Raw genomic sequence first — 27,950 nt, 5'->3', positions numbered from 1 at the left:
GGGCCGACGCCCGGCAGTCGGGCGGGCGGGGTGCTGAGCTGTGTGTGCTCTGCTCCTGCAAGAGCCGCGGGGGCCGTGGCGCTGGAGCTGGATCGTGAGCCGGCGCTGCAGCGGGAGTCGGGACCAGTGCCGGTCCGGATCGGGCTCCAACGATATGGGGTCGGCCGACTCCAAGCTGAATTTCCGAAAGGCGGTGATCCAGCTCACCACCAAGACGCAGGTGCGCCCGGGGCCCCGGCCTCGCTACCCACCTACCAGACTGGGGGCTAGGCTGGGCCAGGGGGCTGCGTGAACTTGGCCTGCCCCGAGATGGGGAAGCAGCTGGGTCTGTGGGTGGTACGGATGCCAGGGTCGGAGCCAAACCCCTGGCCTGTACCCCGAGAGACTCCATCCCCTAGCTTAGTCCCCCACCCCCGCCTTCTCTCCCGGGAATATTCTTATCCCCGCAGCCGCTGCTGCCACCTTAGGCTGACGTGTGCCTACTTTCAGAGCCGGCGTCGCCGCTGCCCGCCCCCCACCCCATCCGCTCCTCCAGCCTTGCATCGTTAGCCTCTGCCCGCCTCCACCCACCCATCCACCTCCCTGCTTCCCTCGCTGCCCCTCGGTGCCTGCGGGTCCCGGACGCACAGACCTGGCTGACTCAGTGCAAACAAAGCCGGGCCGGTGTCCGCCCTGGTTGGGAAAACAGCTGGTGCGCGGCAGCGGCAGCTCGGCTGGGCCCTGGTCCATGCCCAGGGTAGCAAAGGCCCAGCAGCCTGGCAAGGGGACCTCTTCCCAGACCCTTGGAGTCCAGTTTCCCAGCTGAGACCACTTCTGAAGGGGACTTCTCCTCTGAGACCCAACCATGGGGATGGCTGTGTTTGGGGTACCCCCTGTTTCCTGGGTCAGGGCTGAGAAACCTCCAGATTGCCCTTGACCTGCTGGTGTGGGGCCTGGGGGTGCCTTGCAGCCTAATCCGTGGTTGCACACTCCCCTGAGTCCACAAGTGGCACGGAGGCCACCTCCTTGCTGCCAATGAAGGGACCTGGCCCCGGCAAGGCTGCTCCCTCGCCCACCCCTTGAGCCAGGCCATTCTGGCCACAGAGATGCCAGCCCTGACTTCCCAAGTTCCCCACTTTCAAGGGAGTTCGGACCTGCTGTCATCTGGGACTGTCCTCTTACCCTTACCCCCACCCCTCCCTGGGCTCTCTCTTGCCCTTGGCAGTTAGAGTGGGATGGGGGGGCCATCTACCCACAGCCAACTTGCTGGTCACAGCTCCAGAGGCCAGACCAGGGGACCCACCTTCTCTGGTTCCCAGGAGAGAAAGGTCAGGTGCTGGCAAAGGCCCAGGGCCTCCGGAGAGCCCTGCCTGGCCAGGAGGTGTTTGACAGAAACCAGACCTTGCTCCTTGCTGCTCTCTGATTCGCCAGTGGCTCCTGGTCAGTTCTGGCACTTTGCTCTCTAGGGCTGGGCTTCTAGGTGTGTGGGTGGAAGGTGGTCCAGCCGCCCAGTGTGGGCCCACAGAGAGAAGAGGGAGGGAGGGAAGCGCCTTGGTGGAGAAATGGACACTGGGCCGTTGGCTCAGCTGCCAGGTCCTGCGCTGGGCCAGCCGGGCCAGCTCAGCCAGGACCCAAAGGGTCTGGGTGGGCTACCTTCCTACTGGCTCTTGCCTCCCTCCCTGAAATACGGTGATGGATCTGACTGAGACGTCACTGTCTCATCTCCCAGCTGAGGATGGTGTGTTGGCTTGGGACAGGAGTGAAGCCAGAGACCGGCCTGGGTCTCCCTCTGGGAGCACTGGGGCCTTGAAGCAGGGAGGTGGTCTGGGCTGCCTGGAGGGAGAGGTCCTCAGGGGCTGAAACCTTGGGTCCTGTGCAGTGACCTGGCTTGAGTAGCTTGGGGTGAGGACCAGGTCCCAGATGATCATCCAGAACTTGCCACTTCATGTCTCCAAGGAGATGTGGGCTAGTTGTCCCCAGGGTGTCCTCCGGTTCCAGGCCCTTAGAGGCCGTGGGGTGAACACAAACAAGCTGGCCCAGCGCCTTTTCCCGAGGCTGAGGCCTGAGCCGCCACTGCCCAGCCTTCCTGTGCTGCATCCTGTTTCCTTCCTGCCCTGGGCTGGGCTGGACCCTGGCGCTGAGGGCCAGTAGCTCTGGTTGTGTTTCCTGAGACTTTCCCAGGTGGGAGGGGCCTTGGAGGGGGGCATTCCCAGACCTGGACCCTCTCCCAGGCTCCACCTGTTTGGAGGTTCTTTGCTGTTGGGCAGATGAGAGGTGCAGGTTCTGGTAGGTCCATGTTTACATGTGTGCACATGAGCATGCATGTCAATGCCATGGTGACACAGTCCTCCAGGTCACCCTTAGCAGGCTGGAGCACTGCTGGTCCTTCCCTCCTCCTCCAGAGAGGTTTCAGAAGATGCAGCTGGCCCCTCAGGCTGCTGGCAGCACCGGCCTGGGCAGGCCCTGCAGAGCTGGGGTAAGAATATCTAGTTACCCACCAGGTAGCTCAGCCCTTGTGCCCCTGGCAGCGCGGGCCTGCCCACTGCCAGCAAAAACACCCTTTTCAAAGAAACTGGCCTGGATTTTAGAGCTTCCTTGGGCTGGGTGGACCCCAGCTGGGGAAACTGAGGCAGGAACTGAGCCATGTCCCTCCCCTTGGAGGCCTAAGTGGCGGAAGTGACCCTGACATACCTGTAGCATTAGGCTAGCCTGGTATGGGCAGGCAGTGGTCAGCAGCTTGACGTGTCCAAGCCACAGTGGGACCAGTTGAGGACGTGGGAGGTGAAATTCACCGCTCTCAAGGTTCAAGGCCGGCTCTCACAGCTAGGAAGTTCCTCATTTCAGGGCTGGGCTACCCTGGGGACACTGGCCTGATGAACTAGACCAGAGGCCAAGTCTCCTTGGTGTTCAGACGAGTTTCGGCCCCTTTAAGGGGGTAGTGTTCACCTGGGATGCAGGGAAGGTGTAGAGATGGGAGCTTCCCAGAGAAGCTTCCAGATTGGGATGGGGAGAGGGCTCTGCATATTTTCTGGGTGTCCTTTCCTACCTCCCTCCTGGCCACCTGGTGAGTGTCAGAGGGCTGTCCTGACCAGCAAACCCCAGCCCTAAGGCCTCTCCTTTGGCCTCTGTTCCTCTCCCCGCCCCCCACTCCGATAACTTGTTCTACCAGTTCTGGTACTGAGCAGGCCCTGGTGCCAGGACTGTCCAGAGGACCAAGGCCACACGCAGCCCTGTAGCTCAGAGGGGAGTGGGCCAGGGCACTCCTGGACCTTGCGAGGCTCACGACCCCAGCCGTGGCTTTGGACAGCCCCCAGCCCTGTCTAGTGACCGGGCTGAAGGGGTCTCTAGGGGGAATTACAGCCTTTAGCTGAACAAATATTGCCTGAGCATCTGCCCTATGCCTCCATGGCAGGGTCAGGGAGGAAGGGCTGGTGGCCTAAAGGGGCCTCGAGACCCATGGAGTCAGGGGCTGTGGAGAGGTCTCCCTGAGTGGGCAGAGAGGGGGTTCCTAGGTGGGAGCAGGCCCATCGGTCTGGAGCTCAGGGAGACCTCTTGCAAGAAGTGGCTTCAGAGAACAGAATTCTTTGTTAAGATACACAGTTTTCTGATCACAAGGGCGATACCTGTTAGATGTGTATTTGGGGGGGCGGTGCGGCACTCTGTGAGCCCTTTCAGAACTGGGGAGACCCCAGGCTGGCAGGGGGCTGGCTGGGGCGGTGGGGAGGGGCTCTTGCTGGAAGCAGCGGTCTTTGGGAGGGGGCGAGTGCCTGCACACCCCAGCCCCTCCGCCCCTCCACAGGTGAACATTCGAAAGGAAGAAAGTGGTAATACTGAACTTACAGAAGAACGTATTTAACCACCACCCAGAGGGATCAGTGTCCTCCCTTCTAGACGTCTGTCACCACCTAATTTCACACACAGCTGTGGCCATCCTGTAGTTTTAGATCTTGTGGTTGTTTCCACACAACGTGACACTTAGCGGCTTCCATTCGTGAACATCCTTTGACAGCGAGATTCTGACGGCTACATAGTATTCCATTGTACCAGTGTGCCCGAGCTTCTTACGCATTTCCTGGCTGTTGGCGAGTTAGGTTGATCCCAGCTTTTCACTGCTGTTAGTAACACCTCGGTTATCATCCTGATACATGCATAGATATCTCCGATCATTTCCTTAGGAAATGTTTCTGGAAGTGGGGTTTATCATCCGCATTGATTGCCTGGCTTCAACGGGATGGGTGGGGCTTGGCAGTGTGTCGAGAGGGGTGGGCCTGCTGGGAGGAGGTGAGCAAAGGGAAGGAGAAGATATGGCAGGGCTGCATGGTAGAGCTAGCAGATGCAGGCACGTATGCATGCACATACGTGTGTGCGTGTGCACCCGCCTGCAGGTGTGTTTAGGGAAGGGCTTGGCTGGCTGTCCAGCTGAGGTCCGGATTCAGTCCTGCTGGCAGTGGGGAGCCCTAAAGGTCATGGCTGTGGGAGCTGTGCCTTTGGCGCTGGGCTTTGAAAGGGGGGGCAGCATGGAGGTGGGATGGAGGAGGTAAGATGGGCCGTCCTGTAGTTGGGGCCCTGGCAAGAGTGCCCTGAATGGCAGTGCCCATGCATGCCGGGAGGGGCACCCAGGGGAGCAGGTGTGGTCAGAGAGCTGGGGGGTGGAGGCCTTTAGATGTGGCATCCATCAGGTGTGCTGGGTGAGGGTGGAGGCTGGGGCTGAGGTGGGCAGCTTGGGTGAATGGGGATGAGCACATGCCCCTCGTCTTCCCTCCGGGGGAGGGGCACCGCCTGGGTCTGGTCCCTGGGCACTTGACCTGCTGGCGTGGCCTAGAATGTTTGTGGGTGGGGAGGCTCCACCAGAGGTGGAGAGTGACTTACCCAGAAGTGGACAGTCACAGTCCCTCAGGGACTGGGCTGGGCTTTGGCTGCTGAACTCAATGCCCAGCTGGCCCCTGACCATCTGTCGTGTGCCCTGGCCTGCCTGTGCTGACCTGGGTTCCTGGTGGCCACAGGATGTCGCCCACACAGGAAGGCTCCGGGGCACCCGCAGGGATGGAGCAGCTCTTGGGAGCTTCCTTGGCTGCGTGTTGGGCAAATCATGGGCCCTGTGACAAGGGTTGTACATCTGGACACTGGGTTTCCTCACAGCCCGTGGAAGCCACCGACGATGCCTTTTGGGACCAGTTCTGGGCAGACACGGCCACCTCGGTGCAGGATGTCTTTGCGCTGGTGCCAGCGGCGGAGATCCGGGCAGTGCGGGAGGAGTCGCCCTCCAACCTGGCCACTCTGTGCTACAAGGTGGGGGGTGCCTGGCCCTCACTGCTGCCCCCCGCTGAGCTCTTTACCGCTCTCTTGGGGAAACTGAAGCTGGCCCAGCCCTGTGGTCCCAGAGGCCAGGCACCTGGCATGTGCCGCCACCTCCCAGGTTGGGCTGGGCTCTGGTCCCCTGTGCCCAGTGGCCATGAAGGCTTTCCCGGGGCCAGTTATCTAGCTCGCCCTGCACGGTTGTCACTGTCAGTGTCGCCATTTTACAGATAAGGAAACTGAGGCTCAGATGGACAGTCACTTTCACTTAACAAGGGTCTACGAGACAGTGGTGGGCTGGTCCATGTCCCGTCCACCCGGGGCTGGCTGACCCTGTCTGGAGGGTGGCACCCGTGGGGTGGGGCCTCCCCTGTGGAGCCGATGCCTCTGCCCCTCTCAAGCCTGGGGTGCCCACCCCGAGCCGAGTGCCAGGGCCCCACTCCCCACCCTTCCAGCGTGCTCCTGTGCCCATCCCACAGGCTGTGGAGAAGCTGGTGCAGGGAGCCGAGAGCGGCTGCCACTCAGAGAAGGAGAAGCAGATTGTGCTGAACTGCAGCCGGCTGCTCACCCGCGTGCTGCCCTACATCTTTGAGGACCCAGACTGGAGGGGCTTCTTCTGGTCCACAGTGCCCGGGGCCGGGCGAGGAGGGGTCTGTGGGCTTGGGCGGGCGGGGGTCGGTGGGGGGTGGAGTTACGGTGTTGACCTGGTGAGAACCAGGTGCAGGGCGAGCCATGTTCCTCCAGAACTTCTGGGGCTTTGGGAAGTGCAGGTACTGGGTGGGGGCTCCTCTCCCACAGGGTCTCTGGGTGGAGATAGGGACAGGGCAGCTGGCCAGTGGGTGGACACGTGGGTTCCCTGCAGGATCCAGGCTCCAGAGTTTAGGGGACAGGACCCAGCCCCTCCCACTCAGTGCTCGGAGTCACAGCAGGCTGCCACAGTGACTGCCTGGGCCCAGACCCTGGCCTCCTCCCCTCTCCCAAATCCCGGGGCCACCTCTCCTTGGCCAGCTATTGCTGAGGTGGCCCCTGGGTGCTGTGCTCTGAGCAGGGAGAAGATGATGATGAGAATGCCCGGCCCCTGGCTGAGTCCCTGCTCCTGGCCATTGCTGACTTGCTCTTCTGCCCAGATTTCACTGTCCAGAGCCACCGGAGGAGCACAGTGGTGAGAGACCCTGACCCCACTGCAGACTGGGGGGAGGGCTCTGGGTCTGGGGTGGGGCTGGTGGAAGTTCCCTTGGGCAGGATGCTTTGGAGCACAGGGCTACTCAGGGAGAGCTGGGCTGCCTGGCGTGCGTGGTCCCAGGAAGGGGGTGGTGGCTGGCACAGCTGGAGTGGGGCCATCTGGTGCCTGGCCCTGCCCCCTGCATCCGGGAGCCTGGGCACAGGCTCCCATTGTCTTCGCCTGGGCGGTGAGTAGGGTGTGGGGCTTGGGCACGGGAGGCCTAGCCCTTTCTCTTCCCCTGGGCCCAAGGACTTGACCTTGAGTGCTCTCTGCCCTCCACCCCCACACACCACCAGACACATCCAATTCCATCCCCCTCCCTCCCTATCTCTCTCCCTGTTTCAAACTGTATTGAGCAAGTAAAAGAACCAGAGTGAAGAAAAATGAGCTTTCAAGAGTTTGAGAACGTTCGTTTCTTCCCTTGTGCATTAGTACCTGGGGCATTTTGAGGGTCTCTGCCCCGGGGGACAGTGGGGCACTTGGGTTGGCCACCCCCAGCCTGACCTCTCCCTGCCCCTATCCCCAGGACTCAGCAGAAGACGTGCACTCCCTGGACAGCTGCGAATACATCTGGGAGGCCGGCGTGGGCTTCGCTCACTCCCCCCAGCCCAACTACATCCACGACACCAACCGGTGAGCCTTCTTGGGCCCAGAGCTCGTGGCTGGAGGGAACCATGCCTGGGGCCTTACGAAGAGACTCTGCCCACTCATGAACCAACTTTAGCTTCACAGGGAAAAATGGGGCCATTTCTTTTCATGGACTTGAGCTGGGGCTGGGGAGGGTGGGCACATCCCCGCGGAGGAGACTTGAGATCCTTCTGCACTGAACCCCCTCCTTGAGGACGGAACTGCTGAAGCTGCTGCTGACGTGCTTCTCGGAGGCCATGTACCTGCCCCCAGCCCCGGACAGTGGCAGCACCAACCCGTGGGTGCAGTTCTTTTGTTCCACGGAGAACAGGTGAGTGAGGGGCCCCTGGCCTTTCTTTCCCTTCTCTTTCTTTTGAAAGGGCTGAGGAGCTGAGGCCACGTCCCGCCCTATGAGACTTATTTGAGGGGATGTGCTGCCCCCTGGTGGCGATAACCTACCTGTAACTTAACAGCCACACCTTACGCCAGCGCTGTCCAATGTCCCATTGCCGGGAGCCTGGGTGACGTGTGCCTCCATCCAGTACAACCGTAATGCGAACCACGCAGGCAGTTAAAGCATTTCTAGTAGCGATATTCAAAAGTAAAAACAAAACAGTGAAATTAATTTTAATATTATGTTTGATTTATCCCAATCAGAAATATGAGTATTTAACATGAATCAATATACAAATTATTGAGCTGTTTTACATTCCCCTTTTATGCTCAGTTTTCAAAATCAGGTGTGTAGTTTACACTCACCGCACATCTCATTTCGGACTAGGCACTTTTTAAGCTCTTTGGACCTATGTGTGGCTCATATTGGGCAGCACAATTCAGACGGCTTATTGGTGAGGAGGGGGAGGGCTGCATGCCCTGAGGGATGGAAGCCCAGCCACATGGGGGCGCTCATGGGCTCCGGGGGCACTCACGGGTTCCTGTGTGAGCACGGGAGGTGTCACAGGGTGGGGCTGAGTCTGCGGAGCAGGTACAGGCGCTCCAGCTGTGCCCAGGGCTGGGCCGCCAGCAGCACAGGAGTTCGTGTCCTCGAGGGCCCCGGTTCACCCTCTGGCTTCCAGACCCACGTGGCATGCCTCATCCCGCAGATCTTCCTGGTCTCCTGCCCAGGGTTCCCCCGCCCCCGCACCTCCACCCCGAAAAGACCCCAGGTGACACCCTCTGCCAGCCGCAGTCAACAGCTGGCCAGTTTCTTTCTCACCAGCCTTATCAGGCAAACAGCTCCCTGAGCCACTCACTTAACCTCTGTGGGTCTCAGTTCCCTCGTCTGTAAGATGAGGAGCTTGAACCCTGACATCTTGCGAATCTCTGAACGGAGTCTCTCTGTGGCCTGGGAACTGGGTGACTGAGCAGGTGCTCTGCTTCCTGGGGGGGGGAGCCCATCTCCCCGTGGGCTGCCAGCCCCTTCTCGGAAGCCCCAAGGGAGGGTGCCTGGCCCTCAAAAACCTGAGGGCATGTCACATGCCCGTCCAAGCCTGTAGATTGTACGGCACCAAGACTGAACCCTCATGGAAGCGCTGGGCTTTGGCTGGTTACGATGCAGGTTCATTAGTGGTGGGGGTACATATGTGGGAACAGGGGTATGCGGGACATCTCTGACCCTTCCTCAGTTTTGCTGAGAACCTCCAAAAAATAAAATCGTAAAAAATAAAAGAAGAATAGGCTTCAGCTCCTGGCGGGAGGAATCTAAAGGACAGGAATCTGAGGGTCCTGACTGGCCACCTTGCTGTCGGTATAAACTCCTCCTGCCCGCTGCCCAGGCTGGAGCGGCCAGAGGCAGGCAAAGATGAGGAGGGTCCTTTACTCAGGAAGGGGAGGAGCTCCTGTCCCTGCTGCTCCGCCCCCGGCCCCGGGCTGGCACTGAGACCTGTGTGGAATGAGGGAGCGGCTTGGCTGGCCCCCCTGCGTGGCTGGCAGGGGTGGATGAAGGGCTGGGCCCGGTGGGGTCTCTGCAGCCCCGCCGCTCCTCTCCCTGCAGACACGCCCTGCCCCTCTTCACCTCCCTGCTCAACACCGTGTGTGCCTATGACCCTGTGGGCTACGGGATCCCCTACAACCACCTGCTCTTCTCCGACTACCGGGAACCCCTGGTGGAGGAGGCTGCCCAAGTTCTCATCGTCACCCTAGACCACGACAGCGCCACCAGCACCAGCCCCACCATCGACGGCACCACCACAGGCACTGCCATGGACGACATTGATGTAAGGACTGGAGCGGGAGGGCAGGGCCTCTGGGCAGGTGGCGCCCCCTAGTGGAGCTGGGTGAGGGACACCCAGTGGTCACCTTGTGGTGAGCCTGGGGCTTAAGGGGGCACCACGGCTAACACCTGGGCCTGGGGTAGGGGCAGAGGTGGGGGCACCTGCTCACCCCAGCCCCACCCTTGGCAGCCTCCAGGGCCCGAGAACCTGTTTGTAAACTACTTGTCCCGAATCCACCGTGAGGAGGTGAGTCTAGGACTGCTCTTGTTGAGGGGGTTCTTGATGCCCACCCCACAGAGGTTACACTCTTGCAGCGGGTGAGGGGACGCAGGAGAGATAGGGGTGGGGGAGTCCAGACCCCTACATATGGGAGCTGTAGTCCCCCTGGACTCGGGCCACCCCAGTGAAATAGCGACAGTAGGACTGCGAGGGTTTCGAGGTGCAGAGAAGCGCTGACGGCCTCAACTGGGTGATGGTAACTGGGAAGACTTCCAGGAGGTGGCTCTGATGTCAAGTTCCTCAGAGGTCAAGGGAGGGGAAGGTAGTGGACCAGGCAGACCTAAGTCCATGAGTCTTGTGACCTTGGGGACATGGTCATGTGGTTCCAAAGCTCTGATCTCTGCGTCTGCAACATGGCAATGGTAGCTGTTCCCTTGCCTTGAGGAGGGCAAAGTTCAGCACATAGGAGGAGGGGAAGGGGCTCCTCCCGGCCAGCCTTGAACTGAGCTTCCTGAGGGGCTTACCCCAAGACAGCTTTGATGACATGGGAATCTGGGCCCCTCAGACTCTCAGGGTGGGACCAGGCTCTGGGGAAATGAGGAGGTGTTCGTAGAGAGCAGGTTGGATGGGCCCCGCTCTCCCTCCCAGGACTTCCAGTTTATCCTCAAGGGCACAGCCCGGCTGCTGTCCAACCCCCTGCTCCAGACCTACCTGCCCAACTCCACCAAGAAGATCCAGTTCCACCAGGAGCTGCTGGTCCTCTTCTGGAAGCTCTGTGACTTCAACAAGGTGGGCCGGCTGCAGGGGCCCAGCTGCAGGGGCGCAGCCTGGTGGGCAGCGGTCTGCCCTGAGAGGGAGTCACTACTCAGTATAGGCCAGGGTTAGGGGCAGCGTCTGGGGAGACTCCCAGCGGGCAATGAGGGTGGGGCAGAGCTGCCCTCCCTCTGAGCCTGCCTGCCTGTTCCCTCCTCCTTCCCCCAGAAATTTCTCTTCTTTGTGCTGAAGAGCAGCGATGTGCTTGACATCCTGGTCCCCATCCTCTACTTCCTCAATGATGCCCGAGCAGATCAGTGTAAGGCCACGGTGCGCATAGGATGGGATGGGCACAGGATGGGGGTTCCTTGAAGAGGGGTGGCCCGGTCAGACGGTTTATCTCCTAGGAGCTCAGGCCTGGGGCCCTGAGGAGGGCTTTTCCAGTCCCCCCAAGATGGGTTCCTGCCCATTCGCTCCCTTCCTCCCCTCCCTACCTGTGTGGTGACATGCCACCTGCCCCATGCCACCTGCCACAGCTCGGGTGGGCCTGATGCACATTGGTGTCTTCATCCTGCTGCTTCTGAGTGGGGAGCGGAACTTCGGGGTGCGGCTGAACAAGCCCTACTCGGTGCGCGTGCCCATGGACATCCCGGTCTTCACGGGCACCCATGCCGACCTGCTCATTGTGGTAAGGGGGCACCTGGGTGCAGGGGGGTGACGTCCTCTTGGCCGAGTCTGCAGATGGAGGGGACCCCATGGCCGCCCCTTGCCTCCCCCGCACAGGTATTCCACAAGATCATCACCAGCGGGCACCAGCGGCTGCAGCCCCTCTTCGATTGCCTGCTCACGATCATAGTCAACGGTAGGGGGCCGCGGAGCCCACCTTCCCCGCGCTCACCACCAGGTGGCACTAGGCCACGGGCTGCGTGGCTGGCACTACCTGTTCAAACCGTCCTTGCCTGATAGAAATATAAAGGCAGCCAGCCGTCTATGTACTGGTCTAGTAGCCACAAACACACAAAAAAGTAGGTGACAATAATTTAAAAATATGGTGTATATAATCCACTATATCTCACTATATCTGGAATACCATCATCTCAGTGTGTAACCAATACAAATGATTGAGATATTTTGTATTCCTTTTCCCATTCAGTCTTCAGCACCTTGTGTGTGGGTCACACGTGTGCAGCAGGTATCAGTTAGGACTGCCCATGTTTCAAGGCTTAATGGCCCCATGTGGCTCGTGGCTACTGTATGGGCCAGTGAGGGTCTAGACCTCAGTCTCCGGGTGCTGTGATGTGCCCGGCCCACCCACCATCGGGGGCTGCAGACAGCTAACTGCCTGGGAGGGCAGGGGGCTCAGCTTGGCTGGGGAGCTGGGCCCAGCCAGGTGGTGGTGGTGGGCTGGGGCAGGATGACTTTTGGGGATCGTGGTCCTGGGTGAGAGGGGCCAACTCCCATGTGGTCTGGTTTGGACTCCAGGGTGGGGGGTGGTGTACAGGGCCTTTATCGTGACTGTGAGCTCTGGGGCCCTCCCTTAACCGTTCACTCACTGGCTCCGTCCCTTACCTTACCGAGCACTGGCTGAGTGTGGCCGGCTCTGACAATGCACCTGTGAACAAGACAGCCGCCCCCGCCCCCTCCTGCTGAGGGCGCAGGACCTGAGACGCGGAAGGGCACAGATCAGCATGTGACTTCCAGCTGTGTGCAGCGTTTCATCTCCGAGTCCCCCCACAGGCTGCACCAAAAAAAAAAAAGAAGTATTTAATTAGATGGAGACTATCAGTTTGATATTCCAGCGAGACCTAAAGGCCCTGAGTCTGGATCCCAGCCCAGCCATTTGACAGCCAGACAACTCTGTGTGGCTTTAGAACCCCTCTGAGCCTCAGGCTCCTCACCTGTAAAATGGGGTGGCTTTGTCTGTGTCCCGCTTCCCGTCCAGAGGTGTGGGGAGGGGTGGGTGGGACCGCCTGTGTGAGTGGGCTTGTACACAGTACCGCTGTCCGTGTGGTGGAGGGGTGAGGGTGGAGCCTACCCTGCTCCCTAGGGCTCTGCAGAAGCCCTGGCCAGGGTGACCTTGGCCTCTGGGGTTATGCCCTTCCTGGCTTCTCAGGGACTTCACAGGCAGGAGGTGGGGAGGGCTCAGGAGCAGGAGCATCTTGTTCCGCTCGGGTCCAGGACCCAGGACACTCGCTGGCTGGCGGGGTCCTGGGAGTGAGCCGAGCCCTCTCCTGCAGTGTCCCCCTACCTCAAGAGCCTGTCCATGGTGGCCGCCAACAAACTGCTGCACCTGCTGGAGGCCTTCTCCACCACCTGGTTCCTCTTCTCTGCCTCCCAGAACCACCACCTGGCCTTCTTCCTCCTGGAGGTCTTCAACAACATCATCCAGTACCAGTTTGACGGTGACGCCCCGGCCGAGCCCTCGGGGTGGGGGTGGGGGCGGGAACGGGGGTGGGCAGTGCACAAGGATACCTTCCTGTCCGAGGGTGACAGCTCTCTGCCCTGTCCCCGGGTTGTCCGATGTGTATTAATTGAGCACCTGCAATGCCCTGCGCGGGGTGCAGTGGACATGGTGGAGAACCAGGCAGGGTGCTCCCTGCCCCGAGGCTCTCGCAGCCGGGGGCGGAGGCACAGAGGGAGGCTTTAAACAGATGGTCGCCTGGATGACCATCTTAATCTGATGACAGGGGAGTGCTGAGTGGCACGACCCTGCTGGGTGTCATGGATGTGGGTTGTCTGGTGTAAGGTAGGGCCTCGTCACCTGTTAGCTCTGCGGCTGTGGGCGAGTCACTGAGCCTCTCTGAGCCTCAGCCGTTGTCTATAAGGAGGTCACAATGATGGTGGGAAGAGGCCCCCTCTCGGGGGGCGGTGGGAGGACCAAGTAAAATAACCCACCAAAAAGCACTTGGCACAGTGCCTGGTCACTTAGATATTGGCGGTCTCATTATTTCCAAAATAAGTAATATTTGCATAGAAGAGCATTTTGGGGAGGGGCCACCTATGCAAAGGCCCTGGGGTGAGATACTGCACCCCAACCAGAACAGCGTGGTGAGAGGTGAGTACCTTCCTGCCAGTGACCTGGCTCAGGCAGACGGTGGAAGGACTGAAGAGCCGGTGTGGAGGGGACGCTGACGTGCCCGGCCAACCGCACTTTGCCGAGTGTTGCCCCATAGTGCTGGGGGGAAGGGGGGCCCCGGGGGAGCTCAGTCCAGACACTCATTTCTGAGAAGGTGCATCTTTGCGCAGCCCCAGCAGGCGCTCCCCTACTGGGTGCCAGCCCTGCCCTGGCCCCTTCTCTTGGGCGGTTCTCCCCAGCCCCCTCCCAGGGCCGACACCCTTCTGCCCTCCGAGGTCCCCATCCCAGGAAGCCTGCCAGGTGGAGGGGGAGGCAAAGGGCCTCCCTGAGGCCAAGCACTTACCTCCCCAGGCAACTCCAACTTGGTCTATGCCATCATCCGGAAGCGCAATGTCTTCCACCAGCTGGCCAACCTGCCCACAGACCCACCTGCCATCCACAAGGCGCTGCAGCGGCGCCGGCGGGCGCCGGAGCCCTTGTCCCGCACCGGCTCCCAGGAGGGCGCCTCCATGGAGGGCTCCCGCCCCGCCGCCCCTGCCGAGCCTGGCACCCTCAAGACCAGCCTGGTGGCCACCCCAGGTCTGGCGCTGGGTGGGTGGCAGAGGGTGTGGATGCCGGCGTGTTTGGGGGCGGGCGGGGTTTCTGGGGCATGCCACCCCAGCTCTGGCAAAGGGCGTGGCTTGAGTTGGACAGCAGTGGAGATGGGCATGGCAGCTGGGGTGGGGCAGGGGCACTGGGGTCCAGGAGGGGCCTGCGGTGTGGGGGCGGGGCCTCAGGCCTGGGTGTGGGCTCTGGGGGAGGCGGGTGCAGGGCTGGGGGGGGAGGGATCAGGCACAGTGTCTCTAAAGTGGGGGAAGAGGGAGCCTCCAGGGGCCCAGGCCCAGGGGACATGCTGTCTAGGGGCCCTGGGCAGTGTCCTCACCACACCCGGCCCTCCCAGGCATTGACAAGCTGACCGAGAAGTCCCAGGTATCGGAGGACGGCACCTTGCGGTCCCTGGAGCCGGCACCCCAACAGGGCCCCGCAGATGGGGGTCCCACTGAGGAGGTGGGTGACAGGGACTGCTGGGGCTGGCGAGGCTGAGCAGCCCCTTTTGTCCTGGCCTCCTCCGAGATGTGGGCCGGTCAGGGCACTCTGGTGTCTGTCACCTGCAGTGAAGGGGAGAGCACCCAGCTGATTCTCTGGGGTGGGGGTGGGGGACTTCTGTAGACCTCTCCCTTTCACAACGGTCACAGACTCAAGCCCTTGGCCTTCAGACTCCCCATCCATCAGCCTTATCTGAGGTTGGGCTGGGCAGGGCCTGGAGCACAGGGCGAAGGGTGCTGGGCTGTCCCCTCAGTGGGAGTGAGCCTCCCACCATGCACATGGGCTAGTGAGGGGAGGCCCCGTTGCCCTGCCAGGTTTCAGACGGTGGATGGGTTGGGAGAGGGGCTACTGCTGTGCCCTCTGCCCCCACCCTGTTCCCGTTCCTCCACCCCTCACTCCTGTCGTTTCCTGGGACCAGGAGCCCAGCCCGGCCTGGCGGGAGCAGCGGCGACCGTCTAGCGCGTCGGCCAGTGGACAGTGGAGCCCGACGTCGGAGTGGGTGAGGGTTTGGGCAGGTGGCACCCCTGTGGGGGCTGGGTCAGGTGCTTCTGGGGCTGGGAACCATTCAGTAAGTGAAGTCTCCATGGCTATGTGTCCAAATCTGAGGACCGGCCTGGGAGCCAGACTCAGGGTCCGTCCTCCTGGCTGGGCGACCTTGGCCGTCCTCTGGCGCGGTTGCCTCCTCTGGAGTGGGGATGAGCTTCGCCCGCCCACAGCACCAACTTAGCACCAACTTTCTTCATAAATCGTCCTCTCCAGCCTCCTTCCCCGGATCGCTGATCCGGTCTTTCATGTGTTTCCCGAGGTCACCCCTCATGGCACTTGCATGGGGACAGTAAATGTCCCTACCTGCTCATGTCGTGGTGAGGACCCAAGGGGACCATTTTTGTGCTCAATATGAGGCCATGGCTCTTACCATGAAAAACAGTCACTCTTCATGGGCACTGTCCCCCGTCAGGCCCCTGCCGTGGTGATCGGGGGGGATGTGTTTTGCCTCGGGGAGCCTGCAGTTCTGGGTCAGGGGGCAGGCCTGTCCCACAGCCTCCCCGGGTTGCTTCCCAGGCCCAGGAGCCCGGTTCCTCCCCCAGGTCCTGTCCTGGAAGTCGAAGCTGCCGCTGCAGACCATCATGAGGTTGCTGCAGGTGCTAGTTCCGCAGGTGGAGAAGATCTGCATTGACAAGTGAGGCTGAGGGGGGTTGGGGGAGAGGGGGGAGATAGGAGGGTTCTGAGGAGGGGCCAGTCCAGGCTTGGGGGAGGGTGTGCCTGGGAGTGTGGGCCTCGGGGGTCCATGGTGAGCCCATGCTCCCCCGGACCTTCATGGTGGCTTCCCACGCGAGCACCTTGGAGACCACCCCCTCCCCCAACGCCGGCAGGGGCCTGACGGACGAGTCGGAGATCCTGAGGTTCCTGCAACATGGCACCCTGGTGGGGCTGCTGCCTGTGCCACACCCCATCCTCATCCGGAAGTACCAGGCCAACTCGGGCACGGCCATGTGGTTCCGCACCTACATGTGGGGCGTCATCTATCTGAGGTGGGCCCCGTGGGGGTGGGGCAGCGACCAGCCTGGGGGGTTGGGTGTCCACTGGAGGGTCTGCCCAGCGGGGCTCACTGGGGGCCTCAGCACTGGGTCCGACCGTCCTAGTGAGGTTCACACCAAGACAGTTAACCAGGGGGGTCCTGTCTAGTTCAGCGTGGGACACCGAGGTGGGACATCAGGGAGGGAGGGTCCGGGCTCTGGCACTGCCTGCACCCCCACGGTCTCCCCTGTGAGGCCCCCCAGAGCCCGAGGACAGCCCACTCCCTCCGCAGGAATGTGGACCCGCCCGTCTGGTACGACACGGATGTGAAGCTGTTTGAGATCCAGCGCGTGTGAGGACAGCTGCCTGCAAGGGGCGGGGCCAGGGGAGGGCGGGGCCAGGGGAGGAGCCCTGGCCCCCCATCCTCCCCGCCCAGATCCACTGGCCATGCTGAGCTTTAACTTACTATGATCAGGGCTGGGGGCTGGCAGAGTGGCCGAGTCCGAGGTGGCAGGCCCCGGAGGCCCCTCGTGGCTGGGACACTGGCTCTGACCTTCTCCGAACTCCCCCCACCTCCTGGCTCCAGGGCTGCAGGCCCCAGCCCAGGCCCCCACCTCACTCTGCTCCCCCTCAAGCCCTGTTTCTATCCTGACCCTTGGCGCCCACTTGGCCCCTGTCCTGCTCACCCCCAGAGGCCATCCGGTCACTGTGCCATAAGGGGTTGCCCAGGAGGGAGCTGCGGGCTGTCCCATGATGCACCCGGGCAGGGTGAGGTGAGCCCATCCAAGTCTCCTAACTGGACACTACTGGGTCCAGGCCAGCTGGCTGCCGGGGGCCTGAGGAAGGAAGGCACATGGCCCGGCTGCTTGAGGACAGGGCTGAGGGCTGGCTGACTGCAACAGCCAGACTGGGGGACCCCATGCATTTTAGTTAGGGGTTTGGAGTGCAGTGTGGAAGGTGTCCTGCTATATTCTCCCAGGTCAATGGCTGTAGCCTGGCTTCTTCTTACATCCAGTTACGGGGACAAAAGGAACGAGGAGGGAGAGGCAGCTGTTCAGTCCTCCCCAACCCCACCCACTGCCTGGAGGACTGTGGGGGGGGGCAGGATGCCACCCCTCTGGCCTCCCCTCCGTCCTCCCAGCCCTGGCCTCTGGCCCTCCCTCACCCACCTGTCAGTACGATCTTTGCTCTGTACAATCGGCCTCTTCACACAATAAACCCCTCTCCATGCCCTGGTGCCTTGTGCTGGGAGGGGAGGGTCAGACCGGGACAGGCTCTTGTCCTCAGGGGAGTCGGGGGGTGCTGCCTCCTACAGTCGGCCCGCAGAGGGTCTTAGTGCCTGACTGGAAGCCTGTTTGTCATTCTCTTGGGGGTCGGGGGGCACTGGAGAATTGGACTCCCAGGCTGTGGCCACCCAGAGAAAGAGCCCAGCCAAGAGAGGTGAGGGACCCACCACCCAGCTTTCCGCTCGAGTCCCAGGGGAGCTGCTGGCCCCAGGCAGCCACTGGGGGCTCCTGGAGCTTTGGCCCCGTGCTCGCCAGGGCTCAGCTTCCTGGGCAGTGCCCAGAGGCATGCAAAGCCTGCCTCGGGCTTGGGGGGGCAGCCCCAGACCTCACCCCTGGCCTAGCCCAGCGTTTGCCCCGGGCTCAGAGGGATGGGTGAGCTGTCACATCTGCCCTTACTACCCAGTGACTCAGAAGATCCCGCAGACCTGGGGACCCAGCAGCCCAAGACCACAGCCCCCATGGTGAGCCAGCTCCAGAAAGTCACCTGGGGCTCTGTCAGAGAGAGGGTGTGCTGCTGAGGGGTGGGAGTATTCTGGAGCCTTGGCCCCTCTTTCCCATGGTCCCCTCTGGCCCCATGGGCCAGACAAGAACTGGTGTAGATCTCTCCTGGACCAGAAACAGGACCGTCCCTGCCCCACAGCCCTGCCCCAAAGTACAGTCCCTTCCCACTGCACCCGGAGTGGCAGCTCTGTCTCTGGGAACAAATGCCACGAAGCCTGAATGTAATCGATCAAACAAACAGGGTTTATGGCAGCTGGAGAGAGCTGTTGAACCCTGCCTGGTAGCTAATTAATGAGCTTATTAGGTTGTGTGGGGAGGGAAGGGTAGAGCTGCCTGTTTCCGGGATGCCCTGGGCTGAGTTTGAACCCTGCGCCCTGCCCCCAGCTGGAGGCGGACTCCAGAGGCCTGGCTGGGTAGGGACCCCTGTCCATGTGCCCCAGACTCAGTCATTTAGGGCTGGCCCTCCTGGAGTAGCTGTGGGGGCTTCCTAGGCACACCCTGTGCTATACTGATGCGGTAAGCGGGGCAAACAGGTGCTGTCCTTGGCGTGGGCATCACAGGCTCAGTATTCCGGTCTTTCCCTTGGTCTTGGGCTGTGAACAGTGACCCACTCTGCCCCTGTAGTGGGACTGTGGGGAAGAGGAGGCTTTGGGACACACAGGCTTCCCTAAAGCCCCCTGGGATGGGGTATCTGCTCAGGGCCCCTAGACTACATTTTCTCAGCCTTGGCACTTTGGGGTTCTGCCAGGGGCGAGTTCCTTGGGCAGCCTCAGGCCCCCAAGTAAACCTCCACGAGCCCCCCGACAGAGTGCATGCGGTAGAAGACCCCCAGGGGCAGGCCAAAGTTGACGATGGTGAACCACGTCTGGTAGCCATAGAAGTCCTTCTCCAGGCCGTTCTGAAACTCGGGGTGTATGCCAAACGCAGGCATCATCCACAGCTGGGGAGGAGAGGAGGGTGGTGGGTGGTGGGGAGCGGTGCTCCCAGGCACTCCGCTCGGGGAAGGTGCCAGAAACTGCAGCTCCTCCAGCACACCCCACACCCTTGGGCCTTCAGAGCCAGCCCCTCTCCCTCCAGGTCCCTCTCACCTACCACAGCCCCTCCCTCCGCTTGCCAGCCTGAACCCCGATGGACTGTGAGAGCCCAGGTTGCCACCCCCCCACGGTACTACCTGCTCTGTCCCGCTGGGCACCCCTGTGTCTTGATCTCCGCCCCCCTCTTCCGGGGCTTCATTCTCCTGCCAGTCCTGCCCCTCCACCTGGGCCCCGCCTCCTGCCCCAGTTCTACCCGAGTCTTAAGGCCCAGGTCAAACTTTCACAAAACCTTCCTGGGCCACTCGGGCCCACACTTCCCTCTCTGAGGCCCTGCTGCCCTTAGGGCCAGTTTGTTGCTTATTCTCTGCCTGAACCAGGGGTTTCAACTTTTGGGGTGTGTTCCTAGCACTGTCACCGCCACCAGGAACTCAAACCACCCTGAGCTGTCCCCCAGCCACCTAGGCTGTGGGATCTTGGCAGGCCTGGCGGCCTAGGCCTCAGTCTCCTCATCGTGAACCAGGGACGGCCATAGTGCCCCTTGTGTGGCGTTACTGTGACGCTTCCCGAGAGGCAGAGCCACTGCCTGGGCGGGAGCCCCCGGGATGGAGCAATCAACACCTTCCACTAGAAGTTCTTTAGAAAACCAGGCACTTTCTGATCTCTTCCTTTGACTGAATTCAGTGGGTGACTGATTATTTGGTAATTTCTTGATTGTTCCCCTGACGTCTCCCCCACGAGATAGGAAGCTTCCTGAGGGTAAAAATCTTATGTGTGTTTATAAAGCGCACTTGGCTATGGGCTTGGCTTGTTTATTCATGCTAGATACCCTGCAGGGAGCTGGGGGACTCTCTCTGCTCTCAAGCACCACAGAGCTACTCAGAAAGAGGCGTGTGTCCTCGACAATCAAAGGGACAAGCCAGTCACCCTTGGGACAGCCAATGTCCCATGGATGCACCTTGACTGCCCCTTCCCGTGAGGTTTCTGAGGGCTGCCTGGCCGGCTCGGCCCCGGCATCACTCACCGTGACGTTGCAGAGGATGAGGAAGAGGGATAGCTCCTTGAGCGCCCGCCGCTTCCAGTTGAGGTGGCCGCCGGAGTGGACGGAGGCCCTCGAGGCCGGCTGCAGGCCCCCACCCAGCTCCGGCGGGGGGCCCCTGCAGTGTGGCCCCGCCTCAGGAGCCGCCTCCCAGAGCGGGCGCCGGTGCAGGCCCTCAATGATGAAGAGGTTCTGGACCACGTGTTGCAGGATGAGCAGCAGCGAGGAGGCCAGGACCAGGCAGTTGAGCAGCTCGTGGGGGCGCATGGCCACGATGGCCACGATGGAGAAGTAGGCAATGCCCACCTGGCCCAGCGCGGCCCCCATGAGCAGCATCACATCCAGGCTGCGGGTGGGGTTCTTGAGCGTGTCCAGTTCTCGCTCCTCCAGCCCGTGGATGGCCGTGCCTGCCAGGCACGCCAGGCTCATGGCGGGTAGCAGGGCCGTGTAGAAGGCATAGTAAAGGATGAAATACTGAGGAGCGATGGTAGGGCCACTGGCTTCGACCTGGAAGATCACGAACACACACGTGCCTGCCACCAGGGCCAGCAGGCCCAGCAGCAGCCCGGGGATGGCTCCGAGCAGGTGGAAGGGTGGGGTGCCCGGGTGGGCGCTTGCGTGGGGTGCCAGGCGGCGGCCCACGTTCTTCCACATGACAAAAAGCACGGCGCAGCAGATGAGGCAGTACTCGGTGCCGAAGGGGTAGAGCATCAGGTAGCCCTTCTGGAAGACCTGGCACACCGTGGCGTTGAGGCACAGGCAGGTGTTGCCTGGGAGGGGGTGGGAGAGGGGACGGGTAGTCAGGTGGGCCTTGCTCTGAGGACACCAGCTGCACAAACCAGTCCTGCCCACTTCCTGGAGTGTGCCGGAGGTGGAGGGGACCTGGCCGCCCATTTCACAGGTATGAAGACTGAGGCCCAGAGAGAGAAATTGGAGATCACAGGACAATCCTTCCTTTACAAAGGGATTCTGGACTTCGGGTGTCGAGCTTATGTAAAGCATTTAATGTGCAACATCTTTGGTGCCAAATGTTACCTGGGCGGATCGGATCTCTGGTTGGGCACAAGGGGAAACCCACAGCGTTGTAACAATAGGGGGATCTGGCTGCTCCCTGGGCAGCACGCTTGTGCCCTGCAGTGAGGCAACCACAAGGCACCCGGGCCCACAGTGTTTAGTCTGAGTCTAATCGGCCCTACCTCCAGCTTCTAGGAAAAGCAAGGAGAACAAGTCAAATGCCACCACTCACAAGCAACTTGACAAGTCTCAGTGTCATTAGGGAGAAAGAACAAACCACCGAAGGTGTTGCCTGTTTGAATGAACCCTTCCTTGTAAGATACATTTCCCAGGCTGATTGAAAAAGCTAATACAGGTTGATAGAGAGAATGGGGATGATGTGAAGGAATTTTGTTAGAAGTTATAATCCTGGTGTCCTGTAGTGAAATATATTTATTTCAAAGAGATGCACACTGAAATATCTTGAGATGAAATGCCACAATCTCAGTAATGTAAATAATTTACTCATAAAATAAATGTGGTGAAATGCTAATCATTCTTGCACCTGGGTGATGGATATACCTTGTTCGACTCCTTATCTCTAAGTGTGAATTTCTTTAAAGATTTTATTTATTTATTTTTAGAAAGAAGAAAAGAGGGAGAGAAACATTGATGTGTGAGAAATACATCAGTTGCCTCTCATACACCCCCACTGGGCACTTGGACCACAACCCAGGCATGTGCCCTGACTGGGAGTTGAACCAGCAACCATCTGGTTCACAGGCCAGTGCTCAATCCACTGAGCTACATCAGCCATGGATAAGTCTGCATTTTTCATTATAAAACAATCTAAAGCGTTACTTGTAAAAAAAATTCTCTTTGCACAGCTCGCTCAGCACGTGAAGGGGTGGGGGGCCTGGTGTCCCCAGTACCTGAGAATTTGTCCGTGAGGCCACTGAGCTCCACCTCGATCGTGCGGTGCAGGGAGTCATTGGTGACAGCCAAAACCCACATCAGCAGGTTGGTGGCCAGGGTCAGCATCAGGCCACACCTGCCGGAGAGGCCGCAGTCTGGCCACACAGCCTGGCTGGCTCCTTGGGTGCCTGGCCCTCACCATCCCTACAACTGCCGGGGCTGCCCTCTCTCCAGGCCAAATCCCATCTGGTATCAGGACACCTGGAGAGGCAGCCCTAGGGGCCACCTGGGACTATTCCCGGGCAGACCCACAGCCCCAGGGTCACCCTGTCCAGGGAAGCTGTGGGGGACAGGCACTAGTGGGGGACAGGGAGCCCCGGGAGTTGTTAGGGAGAGAAGGCACCCCCACCTTACCTAGTGAAGTTGCCCTGGGCCTGAATACAGTCCTTACAGTGTTTCCAGAGCACCCAGGTCTGAAAGAGACAGGACCTTGAACCCAGGGCCCGGGACATGGGGGTGGGACTGTGGGGGCTGTGCCTCCGCTGCTTGTGTGGATTTTCAACTGGTGACACAGTGAGGAAACCTGGGTTGGAAAATCCTGGCCCAGCCATTTCCTTGCTGTGTGGTTTTGGGCCAGTGGCAAGAGGTCTCTGAGCCTCAGTCTTCTCAGCTCTAGAAGGAGACTCAAATGCCTGCCGCTCAGGGCAAGGCCTACTTCCCGGGGAGACAAGAAAGGGTCGTAAAGGAAACACAGCTCCTGGTGCAGAACAGGAAGTCAGGCGGGAGCTGGACATTCATCGTTAGGAGCGGTTTCGTGAGTTAGGGACTTGCAAGCAGGCACAGGCAGGTGTGTTCACAGGTGGCCGTTTCAGGTGCGCGGTATGTGTGGCGGCAGGCACCTGGGGGGGGGCTGTGGTGTGAGTGCCCCTACTCTGGGCCTCGCAGGCATTTGCCCCTGAGGCTGTGTCCAGGCAGAGGTTGGGGGTGTGCACGTACTCAGCTTGGGTGGGGAGAGCGCTGGCCGGTGGCCTGGGGGCGGGAGGGCCTTTCACCTGGATGCCAATGAAGACAATCTCGATGGCGGGGAAGATGAGCTCCAGCTTCGAGTTGCAGTACAGGTGGCTCAGGTCGTAGCCCATGCGGAAGATGTTGAGGCAGATGGTGAAGCTGCCGAAGAGCAGCAGGGAGCCTGGCGGGGCCGGGCAGCCGTTGGCACCTCCGGCCTCCCCAGGTCCTCCACCTGCCCAGCGCCCCAGTACTCACCCCGCACCCAAATGGATCCCGCGTGAGGGTCCCGGTAGAGCACGGCGTGTGGCCGGCGGGTGGTGCCCAGCACGTAGTAGAGGAGCCAGAGGAGGGAGAGGGTCTTCAGCACCGCCAGCAGGACCCGCACGTCGCCCAGCGTGATGGCCACGTTGTTGGAGATGGAGCTGCAGATGAAGGCGCTGCCCAGGAAGACCACATTGAGGGCCAGAAGCCCCGAGAAGAGCTGCCCAGCCTTCTGGGCCTGCCGGTCCCGCCGCAGTAACAGTGAGACATGCCGCACCAGCCAGGACCTCTGCCCGGCTCGGGTGGGGGCCCCTGTCTTCTCAGCCGCCATGTCCACCAGGTTCTCCTGGGCTTCTGCAGAGGCCACTGGTGCAACCACAGCAGGCACTGGGAGGGAGAGAGGGCACTGGTTGGCTGCCAGGCTGTGCTGGCTTCCATTCCATCCCTGGCCCTAACTGCTGTGTCATCTGGGGCAAATTATACAACCTCTCTGGCCAGATCACAGGCAATAACAGCAGCTGCCTATCTACCTTCCAGGACCCTGGGACCCCTTGTGTTCCACATTCACACAGGATGATTCCGCCGGCTTGAGGACCCCCTCCTGCCTCCCCACTCCACTTCCTGACTCGGGGTCTGACCCTGAGATGGAATAATGATGTCTGTCAGGGGTGCAAGTGGCGTCTGCTGCGCATCTGGCCACTGGGCAGCTCCCTTGCCTGAGATCTTTTCACCACAAAGAGCGGCTTGTGCCCCACTGACTTCTGGGAGGAATTTTATGCCGCAGCAAAAGAGCAGGCAGGTGCTCCCTCTTATCCTCACTCTGCCTAGGAGGTAATGGTGGCCTCCAGTGTGGTGTTGGGAGGGGCCCTGAGGCTGTGGGCAGGCTCCAAGGAGAAGGACTCTGATACGAGATGATGCTCTGTTATGGACCCCTCTAGAAAGGTCTAGAAGATTCCCACCAGGTTCACAACAGGAGTTTCTTCTGGGGAAGGAATGAGTGACAGCAGTTTCCTGTTCTAGGTTTTTTTTTTTTTAAGATTTTATTTTTAGACAGGGAAGGGGAGGGAGAGAGTTGGAGAAACATCAGTGCGTGGTTGCCTCCTACACGGCCCCCACTGGGGACCTGGCCTGCAACCCAGGCACGTGCCCTGACTGGGAATCAAACTGGCGATCCTCTGGTTTGCAGCCCGCACTCAATCCGCTGAGCTACACCAGCCAGGGCCCTGTTCTAGTTTTTAAAAACACATTACTTATGTAATCAAAAAAATAGATTTTAAAGGCTTAGGGGCAAACTTGTGGGGTTGATCCACCATGTCTGGCACAGACACGGGGCGGGCTGGGGTCAGCATGAATGCCCCGCCCTTGACTCTGACAGGACCGAGCCCCTGCATACCTCCCCTAACTCCAGGACGCGGACAGCATCATCCTCGACCCTGTTCTTTCCCTCGGGCCAACCTCTGATCTAGGTCTCCCCATACCTGCCACCCAGGGCCGTGGCCTGCAGTCCAGCTTACTCCCTGTCGACCTTTGGGTGCTCCTTCCTTGTGGGACTGAGCTGTGTTAGAAAGGGGGGGTGCCGCTGGTGCCCGGCGCTATCCTGATGGGAAGGCTCCTCCTGAGCAGACCCGGCCCTCCCCAGGGCCCCCGCCTTGGTCCTGCTGTCGCCCTGGCCTCCCCGGTGCTCTGGGCTCAAGGTTCAAGGTGCTCACTGAGCCTATTCTCCAGGCTGCAGGAGGCCTCCTCCTCACCCTCCCCGCACTGGCCCTCCCAGGCCTGTCCCTTCCAGCCCGAGAATTGCTCTTTGATCTTTCTCGACTTGACCTCAACCACTACCCTAGTCAGTAGTCAGGGCCCTCTCCTCTCTCTTCTGGACCGATCTCTCTTTCTTTTTTAGAAATTTTATTTACTTATTTTTAGAGAGGTAGGAAGGAAAGAGAGAGGGAAAGAGACAGATTTGCTGCTCCACCCACTGATGCACTCATTGGCTCCTTGCATGTGCCCTGACCGGAGATCAAACCCATGACCTTGGCGTATCAGGACAACTGAGCTACCCGGCCAGGGCTGCTGGACTGGTCTCCCTGCCCACCGTGCCTCTTTCCTATTGTGAGCCTTGCAAAGGCAACTAATTGCCCTCAGTATAAAGTCCAGACTGCTTAGCGTGCCCTCTCAACATGAAACGAGGCAGTGCGTGTGCCGTAAGGGCTCGTAGCGCACGGAATGCTCGGGGCCGGGCAGCTGCTGTCGCCTCCTGGTCTGGTCTCCACCCGAGTCAGGCCGACCCTCCAGCACAGCGGTCGGAATCCCTCGCCCTTGGGCCCGGCCGTCCTGCTGCAGTTCCCAGAATGCCCCTGCCTTTGCTCACCTGCCTGTCTGCCCACACTCCGCCCTTTGCCCATAATGCCCACTGCTTGCTTTTTCGCTGACTGCAGCTTGTCCTTCGGGACCCGGAAGAGCCCCACCTCCTGTAAACGGTCTCTCCTGCACCCCCCGGGCTAAAACTGGATGAGGTGCCCCCTCTGGGTGCCCCCGCTGAGCCCCATACTTGTTTCTGGGGCATCACATCTCACACTCTGTTTTAATTAGCTGTGCTTTGCTCTGTCCCTCCCTTTGAACTCCAAGCTTCAGACCTTCCCACACTGTGACCCCCAGCAGACCCCCATCTCATTTGGCTCTAAAAGGCCCCCATTCTACCATGTGGCACCGGCTGGATAGTTATACTTTTCTCTTCCGGGGGAATTAGAATAGTCAAACTTGGTCCTCTTTTAAAGGTTCTGCATGGTTTTCTCCCCCTTTCCTAGTCCTCCCCGTCATTCTCACCCCACTTCTGCCCCCTCCCGGCCTGGCCCCCGCCTCACACTCAGGGGCCTGCCCCCTCATCCATCCGCGCCCAGCCAGGCCTACCCCCCGCCCCCCCCCAGCATTGTGCTCACGTGGTCTGCTGCCTCCCGCCCCCACTTCTGGAGTCCGCTGGCCTCCCGCCCTGCTGCTCCCCTCCACGGCGCTCGCTCCCATCCTCACCAGCCACCTGAGGGCCCGGCCCCCCGGGAGGCCTTCTCTCTCCGCCCAGCCATCTCTCCAGAGCAGGTGCGCACTGCCTGGGGCTGGGCTGTGGTCGTGGATGGCTCCCCCCTCGGCCCGGAGCTCCTCCAGGACAGAGACTCGGTCCTGCTGAACTCGATGCTCTCCCCCCCCCCCCCCCCCCCGCAAACTCGGCACAGCACGACACTCGCCCAGTGTTTGCTGACCACTCAGGCATCTTCCGGGGAACTTCAGCACCAGGGCCACAGACAGACACCCTTCCCATCAAACCTCCGCGGACACGGTCCAGACCCCCCGCCCCCGCACCTTTCCTCCGGGCCTCCGCGCCCAGCGGGAGCAGGCCCGAGACTCGTGGGGACCGCTCCCCGCTCCTGTTCCCCCAGCGCCGACTGCTCTGCGTCCCAAGGCGGGGTAGCCCCAGGACTGAGAGCCCAGATGCCCACACCTCCCACCCGTGCGAGCTGGCACGCGCGACTGGACTCTCCGCCTGACGACCATGGAATAGCGCCTGGCGCGTGGTAGCGGTCCAACAACGGTTTCCTGAACGAATAGACGAAGGAACTAATGCATAATACGTTGCAGGGTTCTATCAAAATTAAATGATTTCATTTATGTAAATAAACGTAGACCCGTGTCTGGTACACAGAAACCTCTCAATGTTAGCGACTTGAGCATCTCCTTCCAGGTCTTTCGAAATCCTGGAGAGGCCCGAAGGGTCGGGGTCATCGGTGACCCCGTAGGGGTTCAGGCTGCTGGGACCGTAGGCCCAGAGGAGCCGCTGGAGAGCAAGGTTCTGGTTCCTCTCTCTCCAGGGTCCTCAGCATGCGGTCTCGGACCCCCACCCGCGGGGGTCGACCCTCCCACCGCCGCCACAGGGAGCCCCCAATGTGTTGACCGGCCCACACGCCGGGTCCCGGGAAGAGGGCGAGGGCGCTCGGAACTACAGGGAGCGACCTGCCGCCCTCTGGCACGCCCTTCGGCGCCACGCCAGTCCACGGGACGGCCCGCGCCAGTGGTCGTGGGTCCCGGCTAGAGGCAGGCAACGAAAGCCGTGCCCCCGTCGGGGCGCAGCGCCCGCCCGGCCGGGAGCGCAGCGTCGGCTCCCGGAGAGGCCGCGGAGCTCGGGCCAGGAGCTTCGGGGTTTCTTTCCGAGCCGTTCGGGGGTGCGAGGCTGGGGCGGCCGCTGCACGAACGCCTCCGCCCCGGAGCCCCGCAGCCCCAGCCCCACACCCCCTTTTCCTGGCCGTCCATATTTCTCTCTCCTTTCTGGCCTCCGCGCCCCCTGTTCGGCCGTGCGCACCCACGCGCGGAAAGGAAGTGCGGCGCGGAGCCGGGGTTCGGGTCCGACAGAGAGGGGCCGGCGCTCCGGCCGCCAGGGGCTGGTCCCCGCAGCCCTGCAGCTCCCGGCCCTGAGCCCCGGGGGACGCGGAGCAGGTGCGAGCGTCAAGGTGGCCCTGCCCCGGAGGTCCCACCCGAGCTCCGAGGGCGCTCCCGCTTCGGGGCGCCTTACCTGAGGCCTCGGCAGGCATCGCCGCCCGCTGACCACCGACTGCGGGCGCAGCGCTGACCGTCAGCCTGGGCGAGGCCGCAGCGCCCCGACCGATGCCCCCGACGCCCTCGCCCAGCGGGACTGCGCAGCCGCCGCTCGGGCAGCCGCCCATCGATTTTTCTGTTGACTTTGGGGATATCATTAATCCTCCGTTAATTACCCCGCCGGGGGCTCAGGCCCGAGCCGAGCTGCCAATAGGGAAGCGGCTGGACAGACGGGCGGGGCCGGAGGCGGGCGGGCGCCGGGCTCCGGGTCAGGGGACGCGCCGGCAGCGGCCTCCGGGAGCGGTGGGCCGCAATGTCCTTAGGCCGCGGTACTGGACCTGCTGGGGTTCAGGCCG

The 27,950-nt window shown here is 61.2% G+C and overlaps 2 protein-coding genes across 3 annotated transcripts; one reads left to right on the top strand and one right to left on the bottom strand.

The window, feature by feature from the left end:
- Window positions 1-17: 17 nt before the first annotated feature.
- HID1 (HID1 domain containing) lies at window positions 18-17,220 on the top strand. 2 transcript variants are annotated; one of them, XM_037167330.2, is made up of 19 exons: window positions 18-220; window positions 5,119-5,268; window positions 5,754-5,924; window positions 6,323-6,436; window positions 7,023-7,129; window positions 7,338-7,454; window positions 9,117-9,339; window positions 9,526-9,582; window positions 10,204-10,344; window positions 10,537-10,627; window positions 10,845-10,996; window positions 11,092-11,170; window positions 12,546-12,710; window positions 13,736-13,963; window positions 14,325-14,431; window positions 14,889-14,969; window positions 15,559-15,650; window positions 15,844-16,002; window positions 16,281-17,220. In XM_037167330.2, the coding sequence occupies exons 1-19, from the start codon at window positions 155-157 to the stop codon at window positions 16,342-16,344; spliced, it is 2,364 nt and encodes a 787-aa protein (XP_037023225.1). In that variant the 5' UTR covers window positions 18-154; the 3' UTR covers window positions 16,345-17,220. The 2 variants fall into 2 exon arrangements, with proteins under 2 accessions (XP_037023225.1, XP_053517349.1); XM_053661374.1 differs by having other exon boundaries at window positions 13,736-13,975.
- Window positions 17,221-18,544: 1,324 nt separating this feature from the next.
- On the bottom strand, window positions 18,545-27,937 carry OTOP3 (otopetrin 3). Its single transcript, XM_037167321.2, has 7 exons — window positions 27,572-27,937; window positions 23,017-23,409; window positions 22,806-22,942; window positions 22,168-22,226; window positions 21,771-21,889; window positions 19,831-20,615; window positions 18,545-18,715 (listed from the first exon to the last, which is right to left on the bottom strand). The coding sequence occupies exons 1-7, from the start codon at window positions 27,750-27,752 to the stop codon at window positions 18,545-18,547; spliced, it is 1,845 nt and encodes a 614-aa protein (XP_037023216.2). The 5' UTR covers window positions 27,753-27,937.
- Window positions 27,938-27,950: the final 13 nt, after the last annotated feature.

This window comes from Artibeus jamaicensis, unplaced genomic scaffold, assembly GCF_021234435.1.
Source record: "Artibeus jamaicensis isolate MK-2021 breed Jamaican fruit bat unplaced genomic scaffold, CSHL_Jam_final contig_2259, whole genome shotgun sequence".
In the NCBI taxonomy this organism is placed as follows: domain Eukaryota; kingdom Metazoa; phylum Chordata; class Mammalia; order Chiroptera; family Phyllostomidae; genus Artibeus; species Artibeus jamaicensis.
Note: the sequence above shows the minus strand (reverse complement) of the source record. Positions and strands in the feature narration are given on the sequence as shown.

Bases quoted from the DNA above. Each gene is read 5' to 3' on its own strand.
- HID1 (XM_053661374.1), top strand. From the start codon at position 155: ATGGGGTCGGCCGACTCCAAGCTGAATTTCCGAAAGGCGGTGATCCAG. The intron at 9,583-10,203 runs GTGAGTCTAGGA...TCTCCCTCCCAG, and splicing joins CCCGAATCCACCGTGAGGAG to GACTTCCAGTTTATCCTCAA. The intron at 14,432-14,888 runs GTGGGTGACAGG...TCCTGGGACCAG, and splicing joins ATGGGGGTCCCACTGAGGAG to GAGCCCAGCCCGGCCTGGCG.
- OTOP3 (XM_037167321.2), bottom strand. From the start codon at position 27,752: ATGATATCCCCAAAGTCAACAGAAAAATCGATGGGCGGCTGCCCGAGC. The intron at 21,890-22,167 runs GTAAGGTGGGGG...CCTCTCCGGCAG, and splicing joins GCCCAGGGCAACTTCACTAG to GTGTGGCCTGATGCTGACCC. The intron at 20,616-21,770 runs GTACTGGGGACA...ACCCCCTCCCAG, and splicing joins CCTCACGGACAAATTCTCAG to GCAACACCTGCCTGTGCCTC.